At 46.9% G+C, this 26,799-nt stretch overlaps 1 protein-coding gene across 1 annotated transcript in view; it reads left to right on the forward strand.

Annotated features, from left to right (window-relative positions):
- Positions 1–26,799, forward strand: part of ST3GAL2 (ST3 beta-galactoside alpha-2,3-sialyltransferase 2) — a 48,958-nt gene that overhangs the window by 19,315 nt on the left and 2,844 nt on the right. The window contains exons 2-6 of the mRNA XM_043599642.1: positions 13,029–14,423; positions 17,567–17,760; positions 23,366–23,545; positions 25,771–25,816; positions 26,105–26,224. Coding sequence (XP_043455577.1) covers positions 14,085–14,423; positions 17,567–17,760; positions 23,366–23,545; positions 25,771–25,816; positions 26,105–26,224 — 879 coding nt within the window. The 5' untranslated portion in view covers positions 13,029–14,084. The remainder of the gene's footprint in view (positions 1–13,028; positions 14,424–17,566; positions 17,761–23,365; positions 23,546–25,770; positions 25,817–26,104; positions 26,225–26,799) is intronic.

Below are 26,799 nucleotides of genomic sequence, written 5' to 3' on the forward strand. Positions count from 1 at the left end.
GAGTGGGTGATGGGCATTGAGGAAGGCACCTGTTGGGATGAGCACTGGGTGTTGTATGGAAACCAATTTGACAATAAATTTCATATTAAAAAAAAAAAAAAGAATCTGGGCCTGAAAAGAAAAAAGTGGCTTGCTGCCTGGTGACAGCCTGGACTAGAATTTGGCTCCTGAATCCACTGCTGCTGCTGCTGCTGCTCTTCTTCTTCTTCTTCTTCTTCTTCTTCTTCTTCTTTTTAAGTTTGTTTATGCACTTATTTTTTTTAGTTTATTATTTTGTTGTTTATTTAAGTAATCTCTACATCCAACATGGGGCTTGAACTCATGACCCCAAGATCAAGAGTCACCTGTTCTTTTTTCTTTTTTTCTTTTTTCTTTATTTAAGAGAGAGAAAGCGGGGGTGGGGGTGGGGATTGGGGAGGGGCAGAGAGAGAGGGAGACACAGAATCCAAGGCAGGCTCCAGGCTCTGAGCTGTCAACACAGAGCCCGAGGTGGGACTTGAACCCACACACCGTGAGATCATGACCTGAGCTGAAGTCGGCCACTCAACCGACTGAGCCACCCAGGCTCCCCTTTCTTTTTTTTATATATTAGAGTTTCTTCTGTCTTTTTTTTTTGAGTCTATTTATTTTGAGAGAGGGAGTGCACAAGAGTAGGGGAGAGGCATAGAGAGAGAGGGAGAGAGAGAATCCGAAGCAGGCTCCATGCTGTCAGCACAGAGCCCAACACAGGGCTTGATCCCACAAACAGATCATGACCTGAGCCGAAATCAGGAGTTGGAGGCTCAACCTACAGAGCTACCCAGGCATCCCAAGAGTCGCCTGCTCTTTTGACTGAGCCAGCCAGGTGCCCCAATCCATTACTCTCCTGATATAATTGAAACAAAAACCTGGGCCTACTGTAGGCAGGCTGGGGACTCAAAAGAGTCAGATGGGCCTTTCATCAATGGTGTCCTTATGGCCAATATGCATTTTTCTCTGGCCAGATAAAAGACTGTGAAAGTCACGTGGTATGGAAGAGGGGCTGATGGCTTGGGTGGCCTTCTCCTGTGAAGGCCTAGTCAGACCACATTTGAAAAATCCTGTTTGCATGTCTGCACACCCCATCCCTACCCTTAGGGTAGACTGTACTGAAAATGGGGCGGGGATGGGAGAACAGTTTTAATCGGGACTCTCGATCAGCTTACCTCAGGCTCTCTCAGTCTGCTTCCTTCAGAGTTCTGGCTGGAGTTCTGTGAATCTTGTTAGAGATGGTTTGATATGCCTTCCCAGGAGACTGGTATTGGCAGGGATCCTCAGTTACTTGGTACAGATGGTTTAATCCAACTCATCCAAGTCAAGATGGCACTATAAATTTATATCTAAACACATAGCAGTAATATACAAAAAGATAAAATTCTAAAAACATAGTCATACACTCCCCCTCCTTCCCCACACACAAAACCACAAACATCCCTGTAATGAGAAATGGGGCAGGAACACAAAGAGGAGACCAGAGCTGAAGCTGCAGACCTGCTGGTCTTTGAGTCTGGAAGCAGGCAGAAGCAGCTGGAAATCTGGGGTAACAGAGCTATAAAGTTCTCCACATGAAGCAAAGAATTAGAGTTTGTACACTGCTTGAACTCAGGGGCTGGAGAAGTAGGTAAAAAAAAGTTTCCAACCCTGCTCTGGGGCTACGACTTAGAAAGATGCTTGCCTAGGGAGAAAGAACCTCACATCCTGGACCTAAGCTGAGTGAGTGCTATAAGATTTGATCCTAGAGCCAGAGGACCTGGGGAGACAAAGGTGAAAACCTCTAGACAGGGAAGCAAAAGTAAAGTATAACAGATAAGATGAATTTATACACTAAAGTTTAGAAACATATGGGGAAACTAATGAGAAAAAAGGAACCAATAAAAATCAAAAAAAATTTACCTCAGAAGAAATGAAAATAACAGAGTAATTAGGGAATGTCTTTAGAGGCGCCTGGGTGGCTCAGTGGGTTAAGTGTGGACTCTTTTTCAAAAAACATTTTTTTAAACATTTATTCATTTTTGAGAAACAGAGCACAAGCAGAGGTGGGGCACAGAGAGAGGGAGATATAGAATCCAAAGCAGGCTCCAGGCTCTGAACTATCAGTACAGAGCCCAATGTGGGGCTCAAACCTTGAGATCATGACCTGAGCCAAAGTCGGATGCTTAACCGACTGAGCCATCCAGGCACCCCCAATTGCGAACTCTTTTTTTTTTTAATTTTTTTAATGTTTATTTATTTTTGAGACAGAGAGAGACACAGCATGAGCAGGGAAGGGGCAGAGAGAGAGGGAGACACAGAATGTGAAGCAGGCTCCAGGCTCTGAGCTGCCAGCACAGAGCCCGACGCGGGGCTCGAACTCACGAGCTGTGAGATCATGACCTGAGCCGAAGTCCGTTGCTCAACCGACTGAGCCACCCAGGCGCCCCGCAAACTCTTGATTTCAGCTCAGGTCATGATCTCACAGTCTGTGAGATCGAGGGCTGCATTGGGCTCTGTGCTGACAGTGTGGAGCCTGTTTAGGATTCTCTCTCCCCACCCCTCTCTGTCCCTCCCCTGCTCACATTCTATCTCCCTCCCTCCCTTCCTCTCTCTCTATCTCTTTCTCTCTCTCTCTCTCTCTCTCCAAATAAATAAATAAATAAATAAACAAACAAACAAACAAACAAACTTAAAAAAGACCCTCAAAGAGATAAGGAAACGTTAAATCCATTAAAGAAAATAAAGGAAGCTACAAAAGGAAAAAGAAACAGGAAGATGTCAGTATGAAAAGTACTAAAAATTCTAGCAGTGAAAAATAGTGTCATTTGAATTTGAAACAATAGATAGAACTCTAGCCTGGAGACAGAATTCATGAATTGGAAGATAATATTGAGGACTCCATCTAGAACACAACGTAGATGTGGAGGACAGATTGACAGGCTTGGCATGTACCTAATAGGAATTCCAGATATGGGTCAAGAAAACGGCAAGGAATTAATATTTGAAGAGAAAATGGCTGAAAATTCCAGAACTGAAGAGACAGCATGAGTACCAAACAATAAATAGATATCTAGGCATAATATAGTGAAACAGCAGGCAAAAATAAAGAGAAAATGTTAAAAACTACCTGAGCAAACAAGAATTCAAAGGAATGACAATTAGGCTAATGTACACCACATCAACTTAGACACCAGAAGATGATAGAGGGGTATCTTATGGAAGCTAGAACTCTCCACCCCACTATCATTCAAGAACGAGGTAAAATTAAAGGTATTTCTGAACATGCTAAGGCAGTTTTATCACCTACAGGCCTTTGCTAAAAGATCTACTAAAGGTATACTTCATCAAGAAGAAAAGTAAACCTGGGAAAAGGAGCAGGTTGTTAGCGCCATCATGGAGCACAGAAATTGACGCATAATGTTGATAAATTTAGGACAGTATATCATGATGCTTTCTGCTACAAGTGAAAGAATAACCCACAGTGACTTAAACTGTAAAAAAATACTTAATTTGCTTATAATGAGAAATATGGAGATAGGAAGTTCCAGGGTTGGGGCAGTAGTCCAGTATTGACATGAAGGACCCTAGATCATTCCATTTTTCTGCTCTGCCATCCTCAGGGTGAAAGATCTCTCTCCTCATGGTTTTGAGATGGCTGCTGCAGCTCCATGCATTGTGTCATTACTCTAGCATCCCAAGCAGGAAGGCAAGGAGATGCTAGCTAAGAGGAAGTTTTGAATGTGCCTCTTTGTTAGGAAAGAGAACCTTTCCAAGAAAGCCCCTGCAGACATCTCCTTATGTCTCATTGGCCCGGGCTGATCCGTCCTTAGACCAATTCCAGATAAAAGGGAACAGACTTACTGTGCTTGGCCTTGACTAGGCTTGCCTCATCTCCTGGGACTGGCTCCTTTGTTGCCTGAACAAAATCAGGACTCTGTTGGCAAGAAAAAAGGGGAGTAGCTGCTGGTAGGCAACCAGCAGTGCCTGCCACAGATGACGAAACACACAAAAATCCAGTGTCTAATTTGTTTTTTAATTAAAAAAAAACCAAAAGTTAAAATTGTTGACCACATTGTCAGGGAAGAATAAGGTATAATGAAGTAGGGAATTTCATTGTTAAATCACACCAAATTGTTGCCTTGTTCAAGAGGATAGCGTGGCTAAAAACTTGCAGACTTCACTTTTTTAAAAATGTATATATGCTAACAATTTAACCACTAAAAAAAGAGAAATATAATTTTTAAGCCAGGAGGAAAAAGAATGGGGGGATCAGGGAGAACAAAGCATGCCAATCCAACAGAAGTCAGGAAAAGAAAAAAGAACTAAAGAAATCGTAAAGAGAAAACACAAAGTAAGGTAATAACAGAAGTCCAAATACATAAATATAATGGATTACATTCATGTTTCCAAAAAAAAACCAAAAACCTCTATCATATTGGATAAAAAGCAATAAGTGGAAAAAAAAAAAAAAGCAATAAGTGGTCTGGAGCGTGGAGACGCCTATCAGTGAGACTCAGGGCCGTATCAGGAATGGCTTTTGGCCTTTGTCACCAGGTGGTTCTGTTCTTTAAATGACTTTCTGTTCCTTGCCTCATCTTTTCCTCTCTCCCCAACTGTTTATGTCTGGCCTTGTCTGCTCAGCTCTTGAGATAATGTTGTTTTTCTAGACTTTTCTTTCTTCCCTAGTATGGCTATGTATAGTGAATTCCTGGACTTTTCCCTGATGAAAACAAACCACATTGGGACCCCATGAGTGTGGAGCAGAGCTGGGCCAGAGTGGAGCACATTGTGGTGCTCCCTCTGCCCCACCCACTCCCATACCTCAGAGCCCAGCAGTCCTCCCCCAAGAGCCCGCCTCTTAAGGGGCAACATTGGTCCTCTCATCGTGAAGACTGGTGGTTTATTTTTTAGGACCTAATTTAAAGTTAGCGAGAGTGATGGCTGTGGATTTGAGGAAATTTGTTCACTCATGAGCTCTGGTTTCCTGACTGCTAACTCTGAGCAGCAGCAGCAGCAGCACCAGCAGAGCTGAGCCCAGACTGGATGTCAAGTCAAGGAAGGGAGGCGCTCAAGAGACAGAGGCTGCCCGAGGGTATATAACTGGGGTGCAAGGAGGGCCTGAGTCACTAGGATAACTGTGATGGGCCTGTGCCAGAGGCTGGTGCCAGGCTATTGCAATGAGATGACTTCACTTAGCTGAACACGCGAAGGTGAAGCCACCAGTTCTCAGGCACTTCAAGGGCATGCCTCACTGGGTTTGAGACTATCAGGTCTCTTCCTCAAAACAATGACTGCCCCCGCCCCCCCTTTGCCCCAGGCACCTTCTGCCAGGGTAGGCAGGGAGGCAGGGAGTTTGCTGGGTTGCTAGGTTGGCTGGGATCTGGGGCACGGGGAACCTTTCAATTGTTGTACCCCGGTTAGTGGGAAGAGCCTCTCTGGTAGCCAGTGGGTGCTTGTGGCAGGAGCACTGGCCTTGGAGCCATCAGGCCTGGTTGGCATTAAAACTCCGTCACTTACTGTCTGGATGACCTCGTTCAGTTAGTCTTGAGACTTCTGTGAATACTAAATGAGAGGCTATGCCCCCAAATGCTCAGAAACTCATATAGCATCATGCAGTGTGAGTAATCTGTGGTTTGATGCCTTCATATTAAGACTCTGGGACACGTCCTCAGGCTGTGTGACAGTGGGTGGGAAGAGGGTACTTTGTCAGCGTCTTGCTGGGTTTTTTTTTTTCCTTCTCCCCATTCCTTCCAGATTCAAGCCCCCCCCCCCCCCCCTCCATCCTCCAAGCCTTATTTTGACATTTCTTTTCTCTGCCTGCCAAGAAGATTGTGTTCAGCTGCGCTGGTCTGAGGCTGTGCTATCCTGTGCTTCATTAGGTTAATTCGATGGCTTGTCTCCTGGGAACTGACCAGAAGAGAGGTTCTAAAACCACCCTAGCCTCCAAAAGCCAATCCTCCCTGTTCTCCTTTTGGAGCAGCCTTTGCTGCTCAATCCCATACACCTGCTTTTCCTCTCCTCTACCTGTAAACTAAAGGCCCCCTTTAGCTTGTATTGGTTGCTCAAGCGTGCATCCCTTGATTGATAGAAGGTGTAGGGGAGGGAGACCATCCATTCTTCAAGGCCCGTGCTGCCCCTGATGTTCTGGATTCCAGTCACCAGTTCCTCAGTTCATTCTCAGCATCCTAAGCTCGGTCAGCCATTTAGGGGACATTTATTGTTCAGCAGTCTTACCAAATATGCTAATTTGTGACCGCAAACCAGGCAGCATTGCTCTGCCACCTACTAAATTTCTCATGTGACTTCCCTTCTCTCTTAGAAGCCTGTTTCACATCTGGTCTCTGTAAATCTCCAACCCCAACAATGAAGAGACCCTCATTTTCCTACTGCCGAATCCCTCCCTGTGTCTGTGCCCTGACTCTGCTTTGCTTCCTGTTTCTTAGGCAGACCCTCTCCGTGTAGGTCCAGCTCCCATCCCTTCTTACTATCAAGGATTTGGTTTCTCCACTGTATTCTTTTTCCTGCAGCATTAACTTTTTCCTCTACCAGCATACAAATATTCTGCAGTATCTCCCAACTTAACCCCCATTCCACTTCGTTCCATTCTTAATTTCTTTTTTTTTTTTTCTGGCAACACCTTTATTGAATTATAATTCACATACCATACAGTTCACTCATTTTGAGGGTATAATTCAGTGGGTTTTAGTCTACTTACATGGTTATGCATCCATCACCACAAACAATTTTAGAACATTTCATCACCTAGAAGGCAACCCCATACCCATTAGCAGTCACTCCCCAACTCCCCCTAGGCAACTACTGCTTTATGGATTTGCCTATTCTGGAAATTTCATATCATGTGTATACACACACGCTCGCTTGCTCTCTCTCTCTCTCTCTCTCTGTCTCTGTCTTTAAAGAATGAAAATAGGGGTGTCTGACTTCAACTCAGGTCATGTTCTCACAGTTGATGGTTTGAACCCCGCGCGGGTCAGGCTCTGTGCTGACAGCCCAGAGCCTGGAGCTTGCTTCTGATTCTGTGTCTCCCACTCTCTGGTCCTCCCCCGCTCATGCTCTGTATCACTCTCTCTCAAAAATAAATAAACGTTAAAAAAATTAAAAAAAAAAAAAAAAGAATGAAAATAGGAGCACCTGGATGGCTCAGTCAGTTAAGCATCCGACTCGTAATTTCAGCTCAGGTCATGATCTCATGGTTCATGAGATTGAGCCCCGCATCAGGCTCTGCACTGAGCATGGAGGTTGATTGGGATTCTCTCTCTCCCTCTCTGCTCCTCCGCTGCTTGCTCACTCGTGTGCACTTTCTCTCTTGCTGTCTCTCTCAAAATAAATTTTTAAAAAGAATGAAAATAAAAAACACTGTTTCCACCACCTAAGTTAAGGAGTAATACATTACCCAATACTTCTGAAGCCTCTGTAAGCCCCTCCTTGATCTTACCTACCTTCCTGTCCCTTCAGAGGAATTTCCCGAATTTTACATTTTTTCTTTGATTTTCTCTATTGTTTTATCTTCTGTATATATAGAGAGGCATATGCTTAGCTTTGCATACTTTTGAACTTTTTATGAACTCCTACTACTGGCATTCATCCATGACTTACTTTTCTTGCTCAACATAGTCATTTTTTGGTCATATTCATCCCTATTGACGTCTGAAACTAGAGTTCAATCATTTTTTCTATATGACATGAATGTACCACAATTTACCCTTTTTATTCTGAGGGACATTTGGGTTGTTTGCATTTTTCGGTTATTACCAAGTGGTGTCTTCAACATCCTTGTATGTCTTTTGGTGCACATGTCCATATGTACCTGGTAGTAGAAATACTAGAGTTGATTACACACCTGCCAGGAGGCCTAAAATTTTAAAGATAGAAAATTTCAAGAACATGGAACAAATGGGACTCTCATATACCACTGGTGGAAATGTAAAATGCTACAGCCACTTTGAAACACTATTTGATAATTTCTAGTAAAGTTTAGCATACACCTTCCCTATGACCCAGTAATTCACTCCCAGGTATTTACCCAAGAGAAATAAGAGTAAGTGTCTACAAAAAGACGTATACAAGAAGTTCAGGGCAGCTTTATTCATAACAACCCCAAATTGGAAGCAACTCAAATTTCCAAACATGGAAAAGAACAGACTACAGATACATACAGTATGGACGAACCTCCAGAACACTCCACTGAGCAAACGAAGCCAGACATGCAAGAATACATAATAGGTGTTTCTATGAATTTCAAGAGCAATTAAATGTAACATATGGTGGCAGAAATCAGAAAAGTGGTGGAGTGCAGGATATTGATCGGAAAGGAGCACAAGGGAGCTTTCTGGGGTGATAGAAATTGCTCTCTGTTTTCTAATGGGTGGCTACACAGATGTGCACATAGGTAAAAATTCATCAAGCTTTACATTGAAAGGCCACTGCATTTTATTGGATATGAATTAAACCCCAGTGGAAAAAAATAGATCGCCCCAAGTGGGAGTGAGATTTGGGGGCGGGGGGGGGGGCGGGAATGAAACAGTATATTTAACCTGTTGTCAGGCTTCACCTTAAGCTTTAAATCTGCTTAAAATGACAAGCAGGCCAAATTCCCTGGATTTGTTATTCAGTGATTCTAAATATTTAGCCTTTCAATGAGAAAGCATTCATTCCCACCCATACCTCAGGAAGATTTATCTCTGAAGATACTCACACAAAGGAAGTCATAAAATAAATTAGCCCAGGACAACTGAGGAAAATTTCTACTCTTGCATTCTGTTCCCACACCATGTTTTTGTGTGAGAAAGATGGTTTTTAATTTCTCTTTTAAAAAACACAAAACACCACTGGGATATTCTTATGTCTGTCTTTATTAGGTAGTACCACATTATCTTCCAAAGCATTGTACCAACTTATTGTCCTAATAGTGATGTGTGAGTGTTCTTAATACTCCACATCCTCTGCCAATTCTTGGTACTGTTAGGTTTTTTTTTTTTAATTTTCCCACAAAAATCCTGGAAGACAGTGCAAGCAATAATGTCTGTGACATTGGCCATAGCAACATTTTTCTAGATATGTCTCCTAAGGCAAGAGAAATAAAAGCAAAAATAAATTATTGGGACTACATCAAAATTAAAAGCTGCCCAATGAAGGAAGCAATCAACAAAACTAAAAGGGTTAGTATCCAAAATACATAAAGAACTTATTATACAAATCAACACCCCAAAAACAGATAATCCAATTAAAAATGGTCAGGGACACCTAGGTGGCTCAGTTGGTTAAGCTTCCGACTTCGACTCAGGTCATGATCTCACAGTTGGTGTGTTTGGGCCCTACATCAGGCTCTGTGCTGACAGCTCAGAGCCTGGAACCTGCTTCAGCTTATGTGTCTCCCTATCTCTGCCCCTCCCCTGCATGTGCTCTGTCTCTGTCTCTCAAAAATAAGTAAACCTTAAAAACAATTTTTTTAGTTGGCAGAATACATAACAGACATTTCTCCAAAGAACACATACAGATGGTCAACAGACACATGAAAAGCTGCTCAACATCACTTGTCATCAGGAAAGTACAAATCAAAACTACAATAAGATATCACCGCACACCTGTCAGAATGGCTAAAGTCAACAACACAATAAACAAGTGTTGGCAAGGGTGTGGAGAAAAAGGAACACTCATGTACTGTTGGTAGGAATGTAAACTGGTGCAGCCATTGTGGAAAACAGTATAGAGGTTCCTCAGAAAGTTAAAAATAGAACTGGGTTGCCTGAGTGGCTGAGCCAGTTAAAGGTTCCACTCTTGATCTCAGCTCAGGTCTTGAGGTCGGTCATGAGTTCAAGTTCTACATTGGGCTCTGTGCTGCACAGGAAGCCTACTTTAAATAAATAAACAAACAAACAAACACACAAACACACATTTATATACACATATATACGTGTGTGTGTGTGTGTGTGTGTGTGTGTATAGTACTACCCTATGATCCAGCAATTGCACTACTGGGTATTTACCCAAAAAATACAAAAACGCTGATTCAAAGGGATACATGCACCCCTTTGTTTATTGCAGCATTATTTACAAAAGCCAAATTATGAAAGCAGCCCATGTCCATCAATAGATGAATGGATAAAAGTGAAATAATTCAGTGAGAGAAAGACAAATTCCATATGATCTCACTCGTAAGTGGAATTTAAGAAACAAAACAAATGAGCAAATGGAAAAAAAGAGAGAGACAAACCAAGAAACAGACTCTTAACTATAGAGAATAAACTGGCTACCAGAGGGGGGTGCTGAAATAGATTTTTGTTTTAATTCCTCCAAGAGCCCATTTTAAAATGTAAATCAGCTCATGATTCACAAACCCTGCCATCAGATTCATAATAAATCCTAATCCCTTCAAAGCCCTCTGTGGTCACCCTCAGCCTTCTGTGCCTTCGTCTCTGACACCCTCACCCCCCCCCCCCCCCTGCCCTGCTTCATGGGCCCATTTGTTCTATGTTTATCAGGTCAGTCTTGCTTCCTCCTCATTCTCTTTGCATTCTTTGTTCTCTCTCCTGGCTCCCTGTAATTTCCCTTTGTATTTGCCACTAGACCAGAAGCTCTGTGAGGACAGGATGGGTGTGTCCTGTCCCGCATTGTCCCCATGCCCAGTACTAGCCCTTTAAGTATCTGCTGAATGAACAAACAAGTCCCCAGCAGCCAGGTGGGTCCGGAAGAATGGTCTACTTCCCTTTTGGGTACCAGAGCACATGCCTTCCCTCCAACTTTGTTCTCTTGGTGTGTGTATGCCTGGGCTTCACGGGAAAGATCAGAGCAGCTGTGAGGGAAGAAATCAGAATTAGGCAGTGAGCACCTGAAGGGCACGCGGAGTCCACTGGAGGAAACAAGGTGCATGAAAGTACTTCTCAAGGGTCAGCACTGGGTGACTTCTGGGGTTTGGGGTGCATGTTGAGGGGCCTCTGATGTTTCTTAGTTCCAGGTAGCAACAATTCCTCCCTGTGTCTCTGCCCTCAACACATGTTGAGCTGCTCAAGCTCCCAGGAACAGCCTGGCCATGGGGTTTGCAAAGCAAGGGCTTTTGCTGGTTACCCCACTTCTCTGCCTTTCCCCAACACATTGATGAAACCAGGACTTTTCTTCTCCCCCACAAGGTAGCCGGTTACCTCAGATGCCCCCTTTGTTGAGTTGGAATCCCAAGGAGTTACTTCTCCAGTAGGGAGACATTTCCTTTGGAGCCTCCTGTGCCAACTTCTGCCCAGCCCCGACCTTCAATGGCCACCATGGGCTGCCCACCAGAAACCAGGTCTCCCTGGAGAGGCCTTTTGGAAAGTCACTGCCTCCCTTAGCCACTTGCTTTGTGGTTGGCTCTCGCTGGGTCACAGGATGTTAGGAGCAGGACCCTGTAAAACCAAGTGCTTTTCTTCAGATGTTGGGCATAGAAAGGGTCAAAGAGGGAATTGAAAGAGACAATGACCTGGCTTCCTATTTACAGACAATCAGCCAAAGGCTATGCCTGGAATCTCGCCTTCCAAACAGGTGCAGTAAAAAAACATCAGAAGCAAAGCACCTTGGAACCCGTGCTGTTGGGCCCCCTGGGAATCAGAGTCAGTCACCCTGGGTGAGACATGTTGGGGAAGCTTTGCTTTAGGCCCTAGAAACCACCTCTGTGTCTGCTTGTCACTCGTCCCAGAACCCCTTGGTAGTTGGAAGAAGTCACAGGCCTCTTTCTGTGCCCTGGCCGGTCACAGGCTTTGGAATCAGATAGACCTGGACACAGATATCACCTCCACTCACAAGATTGTGACCTTAGGCAAATTCCTTTACTTCTGTGATCACTGTTTCCTCACCCAGAACCGTGTCTTCCTTATTGGAATGTGCTAGTTCCATTCCCCGATGGCTTTGTGGTTTGGCTCGGCTCCAGAAATTTGAGCTGCCATGAGTGGAGAGGGCAGCTAAGGTCCTTGAACACAGTCTGAGAGGCCTTCTCTGAAGCTGCTGGCAGCAGCCAGAGGACCCTGGAAGGGCTGGCTGGAGCTGGAGCTTTCAGCAAAGGGCTGTGGTGCCCAGGGGCCAGGTCAGAACTGGGGCTAACTGGATTTGGAGAAGAGCTGGTGGGGACAGGCAGGCAGCCAGATTTAAGTGATCCCTATGGCATGGAGCCAGGGCCCAGGGCCTCCACTCTCAACCTTGTCCCTGACTTTTGCCTAGCCTCCCTTGCACATGGCATGGATCCAAATTCCTTTCCTTAGGGCCCCTCCCTAAACTGCTAGCCTCTTCTTCCTGCTATTGCCCACCAGGGCAGCCTAAGGCCTCAGATTGCCCATGTCCCCAGGGACCCTGGCATTCACTTCATCCAGACATACAGATGAAGGTAACTGTCTAGATGACTGTGTGGTTGGGGCTCTGAACCCAACACCCCTGCATCCTGACACCAGAGCTGGAAGGATTGTTAATAGTTCACTGAGCTAACCCAGGAATACTTCATCTAGAGCCCACACCCGGGAGAGGAAAGAGCAAATCCCAGGGCAGAGGCCCAGCCCTCCCCCATGGACCCCTCTCTTGCCCAGAAGGGTTTCTCACAACTCCTCAGAGGGTAGAGAGCACCAGGGTGGGGAGCCATACCTGCAGGCAAGTCTCCTGTGATCTTTTCTCTGGGCCATTTTCTCTTCAGTTTCACCTGGAATTAACCTCACACAGCTGGACTAGGAACTTTCTGAACCTGGTTCTTCCAGTGACTCGCCATGGACTCCAGGGAAATCCCTTTATGTCCTTGTTTACTTTCTGGCTAATAAGTGAGGAGAGTAGGCTAATCTCTTCTTCTGCAGCCCTTGAGAGCTATCTGTGGGTGGTGAGAGGAGAGAGCCCTTTCTTTTGTTCACCCTTTGGTTAAGTGGGCGTCTCCTCTCCTGCTAACTTGTCCCCTCTGGGACTTGAGGGCGGGGCCGGGGGGGGGGAGAGAGAGAGAGAGAGTGTGTGTGTGTGTGTGTGCATGCACGCGTGCGTGTGCGAGTGCACATTACTTTTCCTCTCTGCAATTTCAGGGTCATGCTGCGGCAGCTTGGCGCCTGACGAGAGCGAGGGGGAACCTGCCAGGGGATTACTGCTAGCGAGAGCTAACAGCAGGACAGCAGGCCTCAGGGGAGTGGGGATGGGCAGAGCAGCCTGTGAGGCTGGGCCAGCAGCACCAAGGAGGCCTGGGCCCTGGCAGGGAGCTCTGCACACGCTCAACTGACCCAGACGGCATTCACAGTAGATCCCCACTGAGCAGCAGCTGTCCCCAGGCCCTGGAGGACCTCTCAGCAGGAGCAGGAGCTCTGTGAGCCCCTCTTCGACCACAGTTGGGGCTGTGACCATTGGGAGAAGGGAGCAGCGCCTTGAATGGGAAGCGGAAGGGCAGAACCTAATGCAAGGAGGATCTTGGTGTCTGCAGGCAAGTTTTCTGACACCCACAGAGCTTCCTGGGTTTCTTCTCTCAACTGGGGCATCGTTCCCTCCCCTGGTGAAGGGTTTGGCCCAGGAGGGCCAGCTGAGGCGGGGACAACTCTTGGATGGAATCCAGACCACTTGAAGCTCATGTGCTCTCTGCTGTGATTGAGGTTCAAAAGCTTCCCCACTGCAGGGGACGAGGGGCCGCCTCCGTGTCTGCTCATGAACCACAAGGACTCCGAATGCTCCAGACTGGACCGTTTCGAGCCACCAAAGAGGGGGGCCCCCGGAGCTGGCAGCCAGCAACCCCAAGGGACTAGAGAGCTGGGATGGACTGACCTGCCCCTCACCAGGGCAGTGGGAGAATCAGAGCCTCTGTGGCCCAGCTAGTGACAGAGAGACCTGATGAAGCCATAAGCAGGGGCCCAAGTGGCCCAGGGACAGGGGAGCCACTCCTGCCTACGTGCTTTCTCCTTGCGTAGAGGGAGGGTGTGGTGAGGGACCCCTGCCTCTGTCCCCTCCTCAGCACGTGCCCCTATGCCCTTTGCACGTGGTGCCAGAAGAGGCAGGCTACGCTGTGGCTGGCCCATCAGTGGGCTGGGAAAGGAGTGGCCACGGTGACACCCCACTGCCCACCAGGCTGGTGGTCTGGCCCCCTGGGGCGCCAAACCATGAAGTGCTCCCTACGGGTGTGGTTCCTCTCTGTGGCCTTCCTGCTGGTGTTCATCATGTCACTGCTCTTCACCTACTCCCACCACAGCATGGCCACCTTGCCCTACCTGGACTCGGGGACCCTGGGTGGGACCCACCGGGTGAAGCTGGTGCCTGGCTATGCTGGCCTGCAGCGCCTCAGCAAGGAGGGGCTCCCCGGCAAGAGCTGTGCCTGCCGCCGCTGCATGGGTGACACTGGAGCCTCTGACTGGTTCGATAGCCACTTCAACAGCAACATTTCCCCTGTGTGGACGCGAGAGAATATGGATCTGCCTCCAGATGTCCAGAGGTGGTGGATGGTGAGAGCTACAGCCCCTCCTGCCTCCCCTTTGCTGCCCCCTTGGTCCCCCGGTTTGGGAGTCACTCTTCAAGCCCCTTTTGGATTTGGGCATTCTGCCTTCTGGCCCCCAGAGCCTTGACAAAGTATTCGGTCCATTTGACCAGAGCCATCTGGTAGGGTCACAGATTCTGAAAGGCAGAGTGAGCTTTGGCCTGGAAGGAGAGAGAACCACTTTTTAGTGCCTATAGGGGCTGGGCAGACACCAGAAATGCCTACTAGGCCAGGGAGATAACACAGGAGATACAGGCCCCAAGGAGGAAGATGCTGAGAGGTAAGGACCATGGCGGGGAGAATGTCTGCCCTTTATAAAGGAGGCAACCCCTCTCAGCTATAGCAAACTTGTGCTCTGCAGGGATGTGACCCATCACTGCTGGATCTTCTGACCCCTTAAGAGAACTTGGAAGTCCACAGTTTTTTTGCTAAATATCCTAATTTGTAAATGTTGGCTCACAAGAATTTTAAACACCGTGAGGGCCACTCACTTAGTTTTCTATAATTGCTGGAAGAGGCTTTCTTCTGGGCCAGGAAAAGAAAACATTGTGAGTTTCTTTGGGAGATAAGGGAGGTGAGGGGCAGGGGATGAGAGGACAGGTATGCCTGAGGCTCCCTGCTTTTCTGGCTACTGTCCCCTTTCTGCTCCTTTTAACTCCCTTTACCTCATCCTTGTCATCTCTGGAATGTCACTCCCTAGGCTCTTCCTGGGCCATCTGGTTGCCAAACTGTGTCAGGTGGAGCAGTGTCAGTGCTTAGCCCAAGGGCCCTCAGGCCACCTTCATTCCCCCTGGGGGACTGGGGAGTCAGCTCCTGGTTTCCCCAGCTGGAAAATGGGGAAGATGATGACTCCCCGCTCTTTCTCACATTCAGGGAGACAGTGAGGAGGAGCTCCTGTGATCAGGCTTATCAGAACCACTCACAGATCCTGCTTCCTGGCTCAGACTGTCCAAGTCCCTAAGAATGGGAGGTCTACAGAGCAAGGATCACCAGGAGCCCCAGGGGCCATTCCTGTGGCAGCCTGGAGCACTCGAAGGGTTCCGCCTGTTAATCATAGTCACAGCCCTCATTTTGTGAGGAAAATCAAGGTTCAGATAGTGCATAGAGCTTGCCTGAGGTGGTGGCCACCTAGAACCAGAGCAGGATCCTGGGCAGAAGTAGACCCATGGGTAGGCCAGGTTTCCTTCCCTTAGGGATGGAACTCGGGGCTGTTTAAGCACCAAGCATGTTCTTCAGCCAAGACACAGAAGCCATTTCTCTCGGGCTCCCCGTAGTCACTCCCTTTTGCTGTGAACTTAGAAATTCTTATCTCAAGCTTAGCTTCCTGTCCACACTCAGTTCGTATTCTTGTTCTCAAGAGCCTTTCCTGTGCTCCTGTGCTAAGAGGCAGAGAAGCAGGCCTACTCCATTCCCTTCATTTATTCTGTCCCCTGAGCAGCTCCTGCTCAGCCACACTCCCCATATTACGGTTCAGATCACAGAGCGTGTTAAAGCCCTAGTTTCTACCCTACTGATTTGTGGTCTGTGACCCAAGTCCAGTCTGCTCAATATTTTCTTTTAGTTTATTTTTATTTATTTATTTTTTTTAATTTTTTTTTCAACGTTTTTTATTTATTTTTGGGACAGAGAGAGACAGAGCATGAACGGGGGAGGGGCAGAGAGAGAGGGAGACACAGAATCGGAAACAGGCTCCAGGCTGAGCCGTCAGCCCAGAGCCTGACGCGGGGCTCGAACTCCCGGACCGCGAGATCGTGACCCGGCTGAAGTCGGACACTTAACCGACTGCGCCACCCAGGCGCCCCATATTTTTATTTATTTTTGAGAGAGAGAGAGAGAGAGAGAGAGAGCAAGCCGGGGAGGGGCAGAGAGAGAGAGGGAGACAGAATCACAAGCATGCTCCGCACTGTCAGTGCAGAGCCCGATGCAGGGCTCAAACTCACAAACCGTGAGATCATCATCTGAGCCAAAATCAAGAGTTGGATGCTTAACCGACTGAGCCACTCAGGTGCCCCTGCTCAGTATTTCTAAAATATTTGCATTAGTGGGACGCCTGGGTGGCTCACTCGGTTAAGTGCCCAACTCCAGCTTAGGTCATGATCTCACGGCTCGTGAATTCAAGCCCTGTGTCAGGCTCTGTACTGACAGCTCGGAGCCTGGAGCCTGCTTCGCATTCTGTGTCTTCCTCTCTCTCTGCCACTCCCCTGCTTGGACTCTGTGTGTGTGTTTCTCTCTCTCTCTCAAAAAAAATAATAAACATTTAAAAAAAAACCTTTAAAATATTTGCATTAGTTAACATTTAGGAATTGGGATATTTCACGTGAAATCCATATTTTCAGCTTCTCTTGAAAAACTGGAAAATTTGGTGCTTTTGAGCTGACGATACAACACAGCAGCAGTCAGCTCACTCCTTTTTGATGGGGCCTCCTGTTTGCCATAGTCCCCATCTGCCACTTTACTCCTGCACAGTTACTTGCCTGGCGTGTTGGCATTTGAGGACTGCCCCGGCTTCATTTCATGGTCTTTCATGGTTACTGGTGGTTGGAAGCACAGGGAACCAGTTTCATTGCAGCCATTCTGAGTTTGAAAGAATTCCTGTACCTCTCTGCCTGCTCTTCTCCTCTCCCCTAGGGCTCAGGGGGTGACTCCAGTTATCCCTGTGGATATCGCGTCAAGATGGAGCTTTCCTAACCCTGAGTCCTCAGGCTCAGTCCCAGAGGCGCCCTCTGTAGGCGGGTTGGGAATGAGCCCTTGAAGCTCAGCAGGGTTTTCCACATTAACTGCACCTCAAAATGACTCTTCCTGTGACTCATAGCTTCCCTGAGAGGACAGCAGAGCAGGGGCCTCTGTAGCCATGACGAGCCCAGGAAGTTTCTCTGCTCTGCGGTACCCCTTGACCCCCAAGTCCCCTCCAGTGCGTTAGAGTGTGCGCCTGATGAGAAGGGCACTAGCCTCAGAAAGGAACTTTACTGTGTGGGAATGGGGGCATGTCCTCACTGTTGAGAGAGAATTCCCTTTCCCTGACTGAGATTAGAGGGTGAAGGCAGGGAGGCGAGACAGGAATCCCTCCCTGCTCACCCGCCCCTCTCCTTCCTTCTTCTCTCCTGTCCACAGATGCTGCAGCCCCAGTTCAAGTCACACAATACCAACGAGGTACTGGAGAAGCTGTTCCAGATAGTGCCAGGCGAGAACCCCTACCGCTTCCGGGACCCCCACCAGTGCCGGCGCTGTGCCGTGGTGGGGAACTCAGGCAACCTGCGGGGCTCTGGCTACGGTCCAGATGTGGATGGGCACAACTTCATCATGAGGTGAGCCCCAGGGAGTGCAAGGGTGGGCCCAGGACAGGCCTCCAGAAGGAGGCACTGGCCTCCATAGACTTGTCTGGCAGTGTAGGAGTTGCCTGCTGCTGTGAGCCTCCCATACCAGAACCTTCTGTAAAGGCTTGAGTGTCTCACTCTCATTTGTTGGGTAGATGGGGAGGCAGAATTCCCATTCTGTACTTTGCTTGAGGCCTGCACTCAGTTTCGAGTCCTGAACTCCTCTGAAAAGAACCGAGAGTAGACCACTGGTTGTTTTCTGGTGAGAACTCCCACCTGCCTGGTCCCCTCAGTGCTGAGCCAGGAGTGAGGCCCCACACTAACATCTTGATTAATAGCCACAGATGGTTCCTCCTGGCAGTCTCACAGAAGATGGAGGTCCTGGGCAGGAAGAGGAACTGCTCAGTGCTTGCTCTGGGCTGCTGTCCCTCACCTTTATTTGATAAGGTTTAGATTATGTGGGGCAGATTCATTTACCAGACATCTCTGCCCAGCCTTAAGGAAAGGAGAGGGGTTGGAAAGGCATTCATTTCAGACAAAGACACAGAGCTATGAGCCTGGAGGTGAACAGGGACTACATGGTGGACTTAAAACTCCAACATGGACTGCTCATTCTGTTCCTGACTTTCATCCTGTTTTCTGACTTTCTCCTTAGACTTGGGGATGGGAAATGCCATGCTGGGGATCCTTCCATCCCACTCCTTGGTGGAAAAAGAGACTTGAGAGTAAATATATTGAAAATGCCGAGTTTTCACTAAGCATCTCTTATGATGAGCATTGTAGAAAGACCAGGTTTCCCAGGAGGCGAAGGAAGGGCTTTGTCTTAGAAACTGTTGCTGTTTCCATGGCAACACCCAGGCAGCAGTATGTCTCTGAGGCTTTCACCATTCCTTGCAAAACCTTTCTCATGTTGAGAAGGGGGTGGGGGGGCGGTGGGGAGAGGAGGTCTGCTAGGCCCCATCCAGGAACCCAGAACCACCTGAGATTCTCTCTATCCTCCAACTGCTGGCACTCAGAATGTAAGGGAGGCAAGCTGGTTGCTGGAGAAGGGGATCTCTCTACCCTGAGACAGTGGCCGAGAGTGGAGAAGGAGGCATCCATCACTTCAGTGCAGCCCTGGGACTCTCGGGAAGCCCAGGGAAATGGTCTTGAGTGCCTGAAGCTCCTGCCTCTGCTGCCCTGCCCCCTGTGCTAAGTGGATGCTTTCATTATGCATGTCAGTGGCGGTTGGGAAGCTCCAGGGTAGAAGCAGACAAAAAGGCTTGGCCGCTATGACACCTTAGTGGTACCTGGTCAGGCCAGGCTACAGAAAGGAATTCACAGATGTTCACTCACAGAGACCAGGTTAGGAGATGTGCGTTTTGGAATGGACCCCAGAATTGCTTTGTGTAAGGGGTGACCCAGATTGAATTGGCTTTTTGATGATGTGTACAGTCTGATGGTAGTGGAGGTGACTCTTTCCTTATAGGCATGTCTTGGTTTGGAACCACTGGGGACGCCTCCCTGGTCCCTGGAGGCAAGACCAACATAAGACCCCACCAAGCTGAGTTACAGTGAGATGATGGCTGTACCCATATTTCCCTATCCCACCCCCCGGCTGCCTCCTCCTCCTATATGTCTTCTGAGCCCTGCTGAAAACTTCAAATGGAGTTGAGCTGGTCCTGCCTCAGCCAGCCAGCAGACCTAGAACAAGCACCTGGCAGTCGTAGGTTCACCTTAATACATGAGTGAATGGAAGAGACTAGGTGACCAGATACCAAACTCTAAGCATGAATGCACATCCACCATTCCCCTGCCTCTGCCCTCAGGTGCAGAGGCAACCAGAAACAGATAGAATTCTAGAATGCTTTTCCCCTGAATCATGGAGATGTAGTTCAACCTGTGTCCTGTCTGGCCCCTTTCCAGGGCTTGGCTTCTCCAGAATGAATCAGAACCTCAAAGCAAAATCCTGCCCTCAAAATCATACCATGTTACTTCCTTCTACCTTGGAGGCTCTGAAACATCTTTTTTAGAACTCTTACTCCATTCGTTCTCAGATTTTAGAAAGTTGGTGCCTGCCCAGCAAGTGAGAGGGACCTGAGAGAGGTGGAGGCAATGATACCGCCTGCCAGGTCTAAGAAGGGACTTCCTCAAGACTGTGGCTACAGATGATGGGGGTGGGGTGGAGTGGGGTTGTCTTCAGAGGCCAACCTGGGACACTTGTAGCCCTTTGATCTGTGGGACCAGTTTGGCCTCTCCATGTCAAGTGAGAGGAGGTTATTTCTTAGGTACACGCCAGAGTGACCTTGACCCCAGCTCCTGCCCAGTCCAGGCCCCAGCCAACTTGAGTGTCACCAACCCACGTCGTCCACTTCCTGATACCCCGTTACATATCCCAGGCAGCTGAGAAACACCATCCCAATTGATCTGTTCCTCACAGACCCCAGGGCTGATGTGACAGAAGGCAGATCTGGATGTGGCTCTGGTGACCATAGGACACCAGTGCTGTGTGTAGAGCTCTAGTAGCCCCAGAAAACTGTCATTAAGAAATGGGAAAGTATACTTTTAGGCTCTTCTAAGAGGTAATATCTCTGAATCCTAAAGACCAGGAAAACGGAGGGGTGCCTAGACAGGAGGCACAGGGGCAGTTAACCTAAAGAAATGGAGGCGAGAGCACAGTTGGTCCTACAGAAAAGATTCTAGGCTTCTGCTTGAGCCAGACTAGAACTGAAGTGGCCAAGAACAAAGACTCACTCTCTAGTTCCAAATCAGGCCATTCTCAGGCTTTATGGCTTTCCAACTCCAAACATCCTCCAATTCCTCAAGGGAAGGGAACGAGAGAGCTACAGCAATATGACTGGCAGCAGTGGGGCCTCCTGGTTGTGCTCCTACTGTTATCGTGCCATCAGGGGGAGGTGGGCAGGAGGAAGGCATTGTGGGAGCCCCAGTGACACAGGAGATCTTTACTCAGCCCAGCTGAGTGGTGCCAGCCACTTTAAGTACAGGTAACCTTCATCCTGGTTTTACAGAATAGGCATAAAAAGCTGGGAAAGCACATGGAGACTTTGCTCCCTCTCTCCCAGGTCCCTTTATCCCCATTGGAGGGCAAGGTTATGGTCATCTATCTAGGCAGTTATGATTCTGCAAAGTGGTCCACACAAGACAGGAATGTTCTCATAGATGGTCATAGCAGAAAAGACCAACAGGTTTGTGTTTACAGCTGGATCACCTGTTTTGAAGATGTTCACCAAAAGAGGGAGCTTTGATTTTATTGATCCTATGTTTTGCACAAGTTGAAAGGAAGTAGAAGCCTCCTGGGCTTGTTATACCTAGGAGGATGGTGAGCCCACTCTGGGTTTCCGACTTCTTCCATGGCAGCATGGGAGAGACACATCCACACTGCACATCACCGGCAGACAGCCAAGGTGGGCACTGTCAGAACTTGGAGCATCCCTCCTGGCCTTGGAACAGAAAGGCAGATAAGAAGCTGACGTACAGGGACAGAGGGGCTGGTGCTGGTGGAATAGAGGCTGCCATGCAGCTCAGGGGCTGAGGGAATGCTTCAGCTTCTTATCTTGCTTCCACCGTCTTCTAGGAAAGAGGACAGAACAGCCAGGTAAGGTTGAAGCTGTAGAAGGCTGTTCTTTTCTTTCATAAAAAAAATTGTAAGAGTAATAAATATGTTGTTCTTGGGGGAAAAACACAGAAATATATATACTAGAGGGTGCCTGGGTGACTCATTCGGTTAAGCGTCCCACTTCAGCTCAGGTTATGATCTCACAGTTCATGAGTTTGAGCCCCATGTCAGGCTCTGTGCTGATAGCTCAGAGCCTGGGGCCTGCTTCAGATTCTGTGTCTCCCTCTCTGTCTCCCTTTACCTTGCTCTCTGTCTCTGTCTCTGTCTTTCAAAAATAAATAAACATTAAAACATTTTTAAAAGAAAAAAATATATATACTAAAAGATGAATTACCCTTCCCCATCCCATTTCCCAAGAGTAACCTTTGTTACCAATTGTAATACTCTTCCAGATTTTTTTATTCATATATAAAAGTATGTTTTTTCTTTCTTCCTTCTTCCTTTTGCTCCCTGTGCCTCCTTTTCTTTTTTTACAAAAAAAATGATATCACACTATCTAGTTTCAAGTTTTCCTTTTGTCTTAATTCCCTCCTGCAGCACATAGTAGTATTCAAAAGGTAATGGGATAGACACCTCACATTACTTGTTTTTTTTCACTGAGTACCTCTTGGACTTATTTCTTACCAGCACATGTAAATCTGTTTCACTCATTCTCATGGCTACATGGTGTTCTATTATATGAGTGTGCCAAAATGTATTAACCAGTTCTCTTTTTTAATGTGTATTTATTTTTGAGAGAGAGACAGACAGAGCATGGGCAGGGGAGAGGCCGAGAGAGGGAGACACAGAATCCGAAGCAGGCTCCAGGCTCTGAGCTGTCAGCACAGAGCCCGACACAGGGCTTGAACTCACGAGCCGTGAGATCATGACCTGAGCCAAAGTTGGACGCTTAACCAACCAAGCCACCTAGGAGGCCCAACCAGTTCTTAATTGTTAAATTGATTCTCCTTTTCACTACTGTAAATAAAAATGCAGTGAATATCTTTGTGTGCATGTCTTTTCAGACTTATGAAACCATTTTTATAGGATAGATACTTAGAAATGGAATTGCCACGGGGCGCCTGGGTGGCTCAGTTGGTTGAGCATCTGACTTTGGCTCAGGTCAGGATCTCATGGTTTGTGAGTTTGAGCCCCACATCGGGCTCTGTGCTGACAGCTCAGAGCCTGGAGCCTGCTTCAGAGTCTTTCTCTGTCTCTGTCTTTGCCCATCCCCTGCTCATGTACTATCTCTTTCTCTCTCTCTCCCTCCCTCTCCTCTCTCTCTCAAATATAAACACATATTTAAAAAAATAATTAAAAGAAATGGAATTGCTGCATCAAAGTGTACACCCATTTATATTTTTGATGGCTAGAACCAAATTGTCCTGTAAAAATCTTGTACAGGGGCACCTGGGTGTCTCAGTTGGTTAAACATCTAACTCTGGTTTGGGCCTGGGTCATGATCTCACAGTTCGTGGAAGCCACGCATGGGGCTGTGTGCTGACATTGCAGAGTTTGCTTGAGATTTCTCTCTCTCTCTCTCTCTCTCTGCCCCTCCCCTGCTCTCTTTCTCTCTTGCTCTCTGTCTCTCAAAATAAATAAATAAACGTTAATGGGGCACCTGGGTGGCTCAGTCGGTTAAGCAGCCTACTTCAGCTTAGGTCATGATCTCACAGTTCTGAGTTTGAGGGCCCGCATCGGGCCCTTTGCTGACAGCTCAGAGCCTGGCCTGCTTCAGAGTCTGTTTCTATCTCTCTCTGCCCCTCCCCTGCTCACGCTCTGTCTCTCTCTCTCTCTCTAAAAAAGAAAATAAAAACATTTAAAAATAAAGAAAGATGTATGGAAACTGATTTGACAATAAATTTCATATAATAAATAAGTAAATAAATAAATAAATAAAATAAAAATAAAGAAAGAAAGAAAGAAACTTTAAAAAAAGATAAAAATCTTGTGCCACTTTCTATGGCGGTTTATTCTCATGTCACCCTCTTGTCCTTACAGGATGAATCAGGCGCCAACCGTGGGCTTTGAACAGGATGTTGGCAGCCGAACCACTCATCATTTCATGTACCCCGAGAGTGCCAAGAACCTGCCCGCCAATGTCAGCTTTGTGTTGGTGCCCTTCAAAGCCCTGGACCTCCTCTGGATTGCCAGCGCTTTGTCCACGGGGCAGATCCGATTGTAAGTCGCTCTGTTGACTGGGAGTGGAATGTGGGTGACAGAGCATTTTGAGAGGAGTCTTCCCAAGGATTGGCTCTTAGAATTCTTTTAACTGAATATTTTGACCGAGAGGGGCTGGTGAAGAGGGAGGCAATAGTAGGGAGAGCCCAAAGTGGTGCATTAGCTGGGGCCACAGGTTGTTCAGTGTCACTCCTACATAGTGACAGCCAGCTTCCTGTAGGTAGAAAGGGTAGCAAGGTTTTGGTCTCCTTTCCAGGAGGTAGCTCCTGACTGTGGGAGTTCTGCATTCTGAGAATTTTCTTTAGAGACAGTTGCTCAATCACAGCTGGGAAACTGAGGAAATTTAATATGTCATTTTTTATTTTATTTTATTTTATTCAAGTGTGGTTGACATACAACATTACATTAGTTTCATCACCAAGTATTTTTTTTTTATTTTTAATGTTTATTTATTTTTGAGAGACACAGTGGGAAGTGGGAGAAGGGCAGAAAGAGAGGGAGACACAGAATCTGAAGCAGGCTCCAGGCTCCAGGCTGTCAGCACAGAGCCCAACATGGGGCTTGAACTCATGAACCGTGAGATCATGACCCGAGCTGAAGTTGGATGCTTAACTGACTGAGCCACTCAGGCACCCCATCACTAAGTATTTTTTAGCATCTCTATTGAGGTACAAGTCGCATGCCATACAGTTTATACATTTAAAGTATATAAGTCAGTGGCTTTTATTAAATATGGTGTTGTGTAACTATCACCACAATTAATTTTAGAACTCCTTTCATCTTCTTAAAGATGAAGATCTTTAAAGATCTAAAGATACCTCTGTACTCCTTAGCCATCACCCTCACTCCCTCTACTCCCACACCCCAGCCCTAGGCAACAACCACTAATCTACTGTCTCACTGTGTGTGTGTGTGTATGTGTGTGTGTTAAAATGTATACAACATATGGGGTGCCTGGCTGGCTCAGTTGCTAGAGCATGTGATTCTTGATCTCAGTGTTGTGAGTTCAAGCCCCACATGGGGTGTAGAGATTACTTAAAAACAAATAAATAAATACAAACTCATTTTCTCAGATCACTGCCCACATTCTCCACCAAAATTATAAGTACACTCAGGGCACCTGTGTGACTCAGTCAGTTAAGCATCCAACTTCGGCTCAGGTCATAATCTCACAGTTCATGGATTTGAGCCCTGCATCCGGCTTTGTGCTGACAGCTCAGAACCTGGAGCCTCCTTTGGAATCTGTATCTCATTCTTTCTGCCCCTCCCCTGCTTGTGCTGTCTCTCTCTGTCTCTCAAAAATAAATAAATGTAAAAAAATTTTTAAATAAGTACATTCGCTTTGTTGTGCAAAACGCCACCCTATCCATCTCCAGAACTTTTTCATAATTTCAAGTGGAAATTGCATTCACTAATAACTCCCCATTTCCCCGACCCTTAGCCTCTGATAACCACTAGTCTTTTTGTCTGTATGATTTGACTATTATAGGTACTTCATGTAAGTGGAGTCATAGTGTTTGTCCTGGCTTATTTCACTTAGTGTAGTGTTTTCAGGGTTTATCTGTGTTGTAGCATGTACAGGATTTCATTCCTTTTAAAGGCTGAATAGTATTCCACTATATGGATATACCATATTTGCTTTATCAATTCATCCATCAGTGGACAGTTAAGCTGTTTCCACATATTGCCTGCTATTTGCCTGCATTTTGTCACTATGTATTTTTTAAACACAGAAATATAAATTACAGTTTCCTGACTTTATCTTATGATAAAGTTTAAGTTTGAGTTTAAGTCCCTTGCTTAGAAAAGGAGTATAGACTACGGGTGCCATGGCTGGCTAATAGGGAAGGAGGGATTTGTACCAAATATGAGGGTAGTAGCAAGAGGGTCATTGTAGGCAGAACTAAGACAAATATAGTGGGTGTGAGATGATTGGCTAAATTAAGTGGGGAGTTCACAGCTGAGTGTTGTGGAAAGAAACATTTGGGCTAGATAATAGAAGGCACCAATGTTTGTCTAAAACATCCTTATTTTATCCTAAAGAACATAGGTAGCTGCTGAAGTTTTCTGAGCAAGGTACTGCAGTGATGTGCTCTGGGAAAGCAGTCTGGAAGCAGGGGATCTGTTGTAAGGCTGTCATCACTCAGGCCTGACAAGGAGGAAAGGCATCTGTGGACCTTTCTAGATCCCAAGGGCCATCTAAATCTTCTTCTTTCTGCTTGCAGCACCTATGCACCAGTGAAGTCTTTCCTTCGAGTGGACAAAGAAAAGGTAAGCTCCCACCTCTCCCTTGTTCATCCCCATCTCATTAGAAACGGTGCAGATTTGACTACTGGTGTGCCCAGTCCTGTGGCTCAGGTGTCCCCCAGTGCCCTTCCAGAACCTTCAGAGTCCACCCATCTGCTGGTATGCCTGACCCCCTCAGAGGCCACAGAAACTAGGGAACTTGGAAGAACAGGTCTGCTGGCAAGCATGGAGGAACTGGCAGAAGCTAGAGCCTGGCCTGAATCTCCAGGCCCCCAACACCCCTCATGTGTCTGTTGCCTTTTCTCTTCCCAGGTTCAGATCTACAACCCAGCCTTCTTCAAGTATATCCACGACCGGTGGACAGAGCATCACGGGCGGTACCCTTCTACAGGGATGCTGGTGCTCTTCTTTGCCCTGCATGTGTGTGATGAGGTGGGTAACCCGGTGTTATGGGTAAAATAGGGATACCCATGGAACAGAGGGGATTAGCCCTTCTTAGGGCTTAGCAGAGCAAGAGGAACGTGTTTTTGTAGGCAGAAACCAAGTGGCTTTGATTTCCTGCATTTCTAGGCTGTAAAGTATACGTCTTCATTTCCCAAACTTACTACTCATGATTTTACCAAACCTAAAATCACTTCAGTGAAAAGTTAAATTTATTTAAAAAGGAAACAGAACATTACTACCATAATTGGTATTACTTGTCATAAAGAAAAAATCATCAAAAATATAAATAGAACGGAAATAATGAAGTTAAGTTCCAGCGGGATGGTCTTCTCCCACCGCTGTGGGCCCTAGGCCTACCCTGTGTGTGTTAACACTGCAGGTCATTCGTTCCAGGAGCGCATCTCACTAGCAAGCAGGGCTGCTGTGCCATACTCGCTCACGCCCAGCACACCCACTTTTGCCAGTAAATTCAGTGTGTGGTATTGGGTGCTTGACTAGCTTTCATATAAAAGTATTACATTAAAAAACAAAAACAACAACAAAACAAAACAAAAAAAAAGGAA

The sequence above is a fragment of the Prionailurus bengalensis genome, chromosome E2, assembly GCF_016509475.1.
Source record: "Prionailurus bengalensis isolate Pbe53 chromosome E2, Fcat_Pben_1.1_paternal_pri, whole genome shotgun sequence".
Lineage (NCBI taxonomy): Eukaryota > Metazoa > Chordata > Mammalia > Carnivora > Felidae > Prionailurus > Prionailurus bengalensis.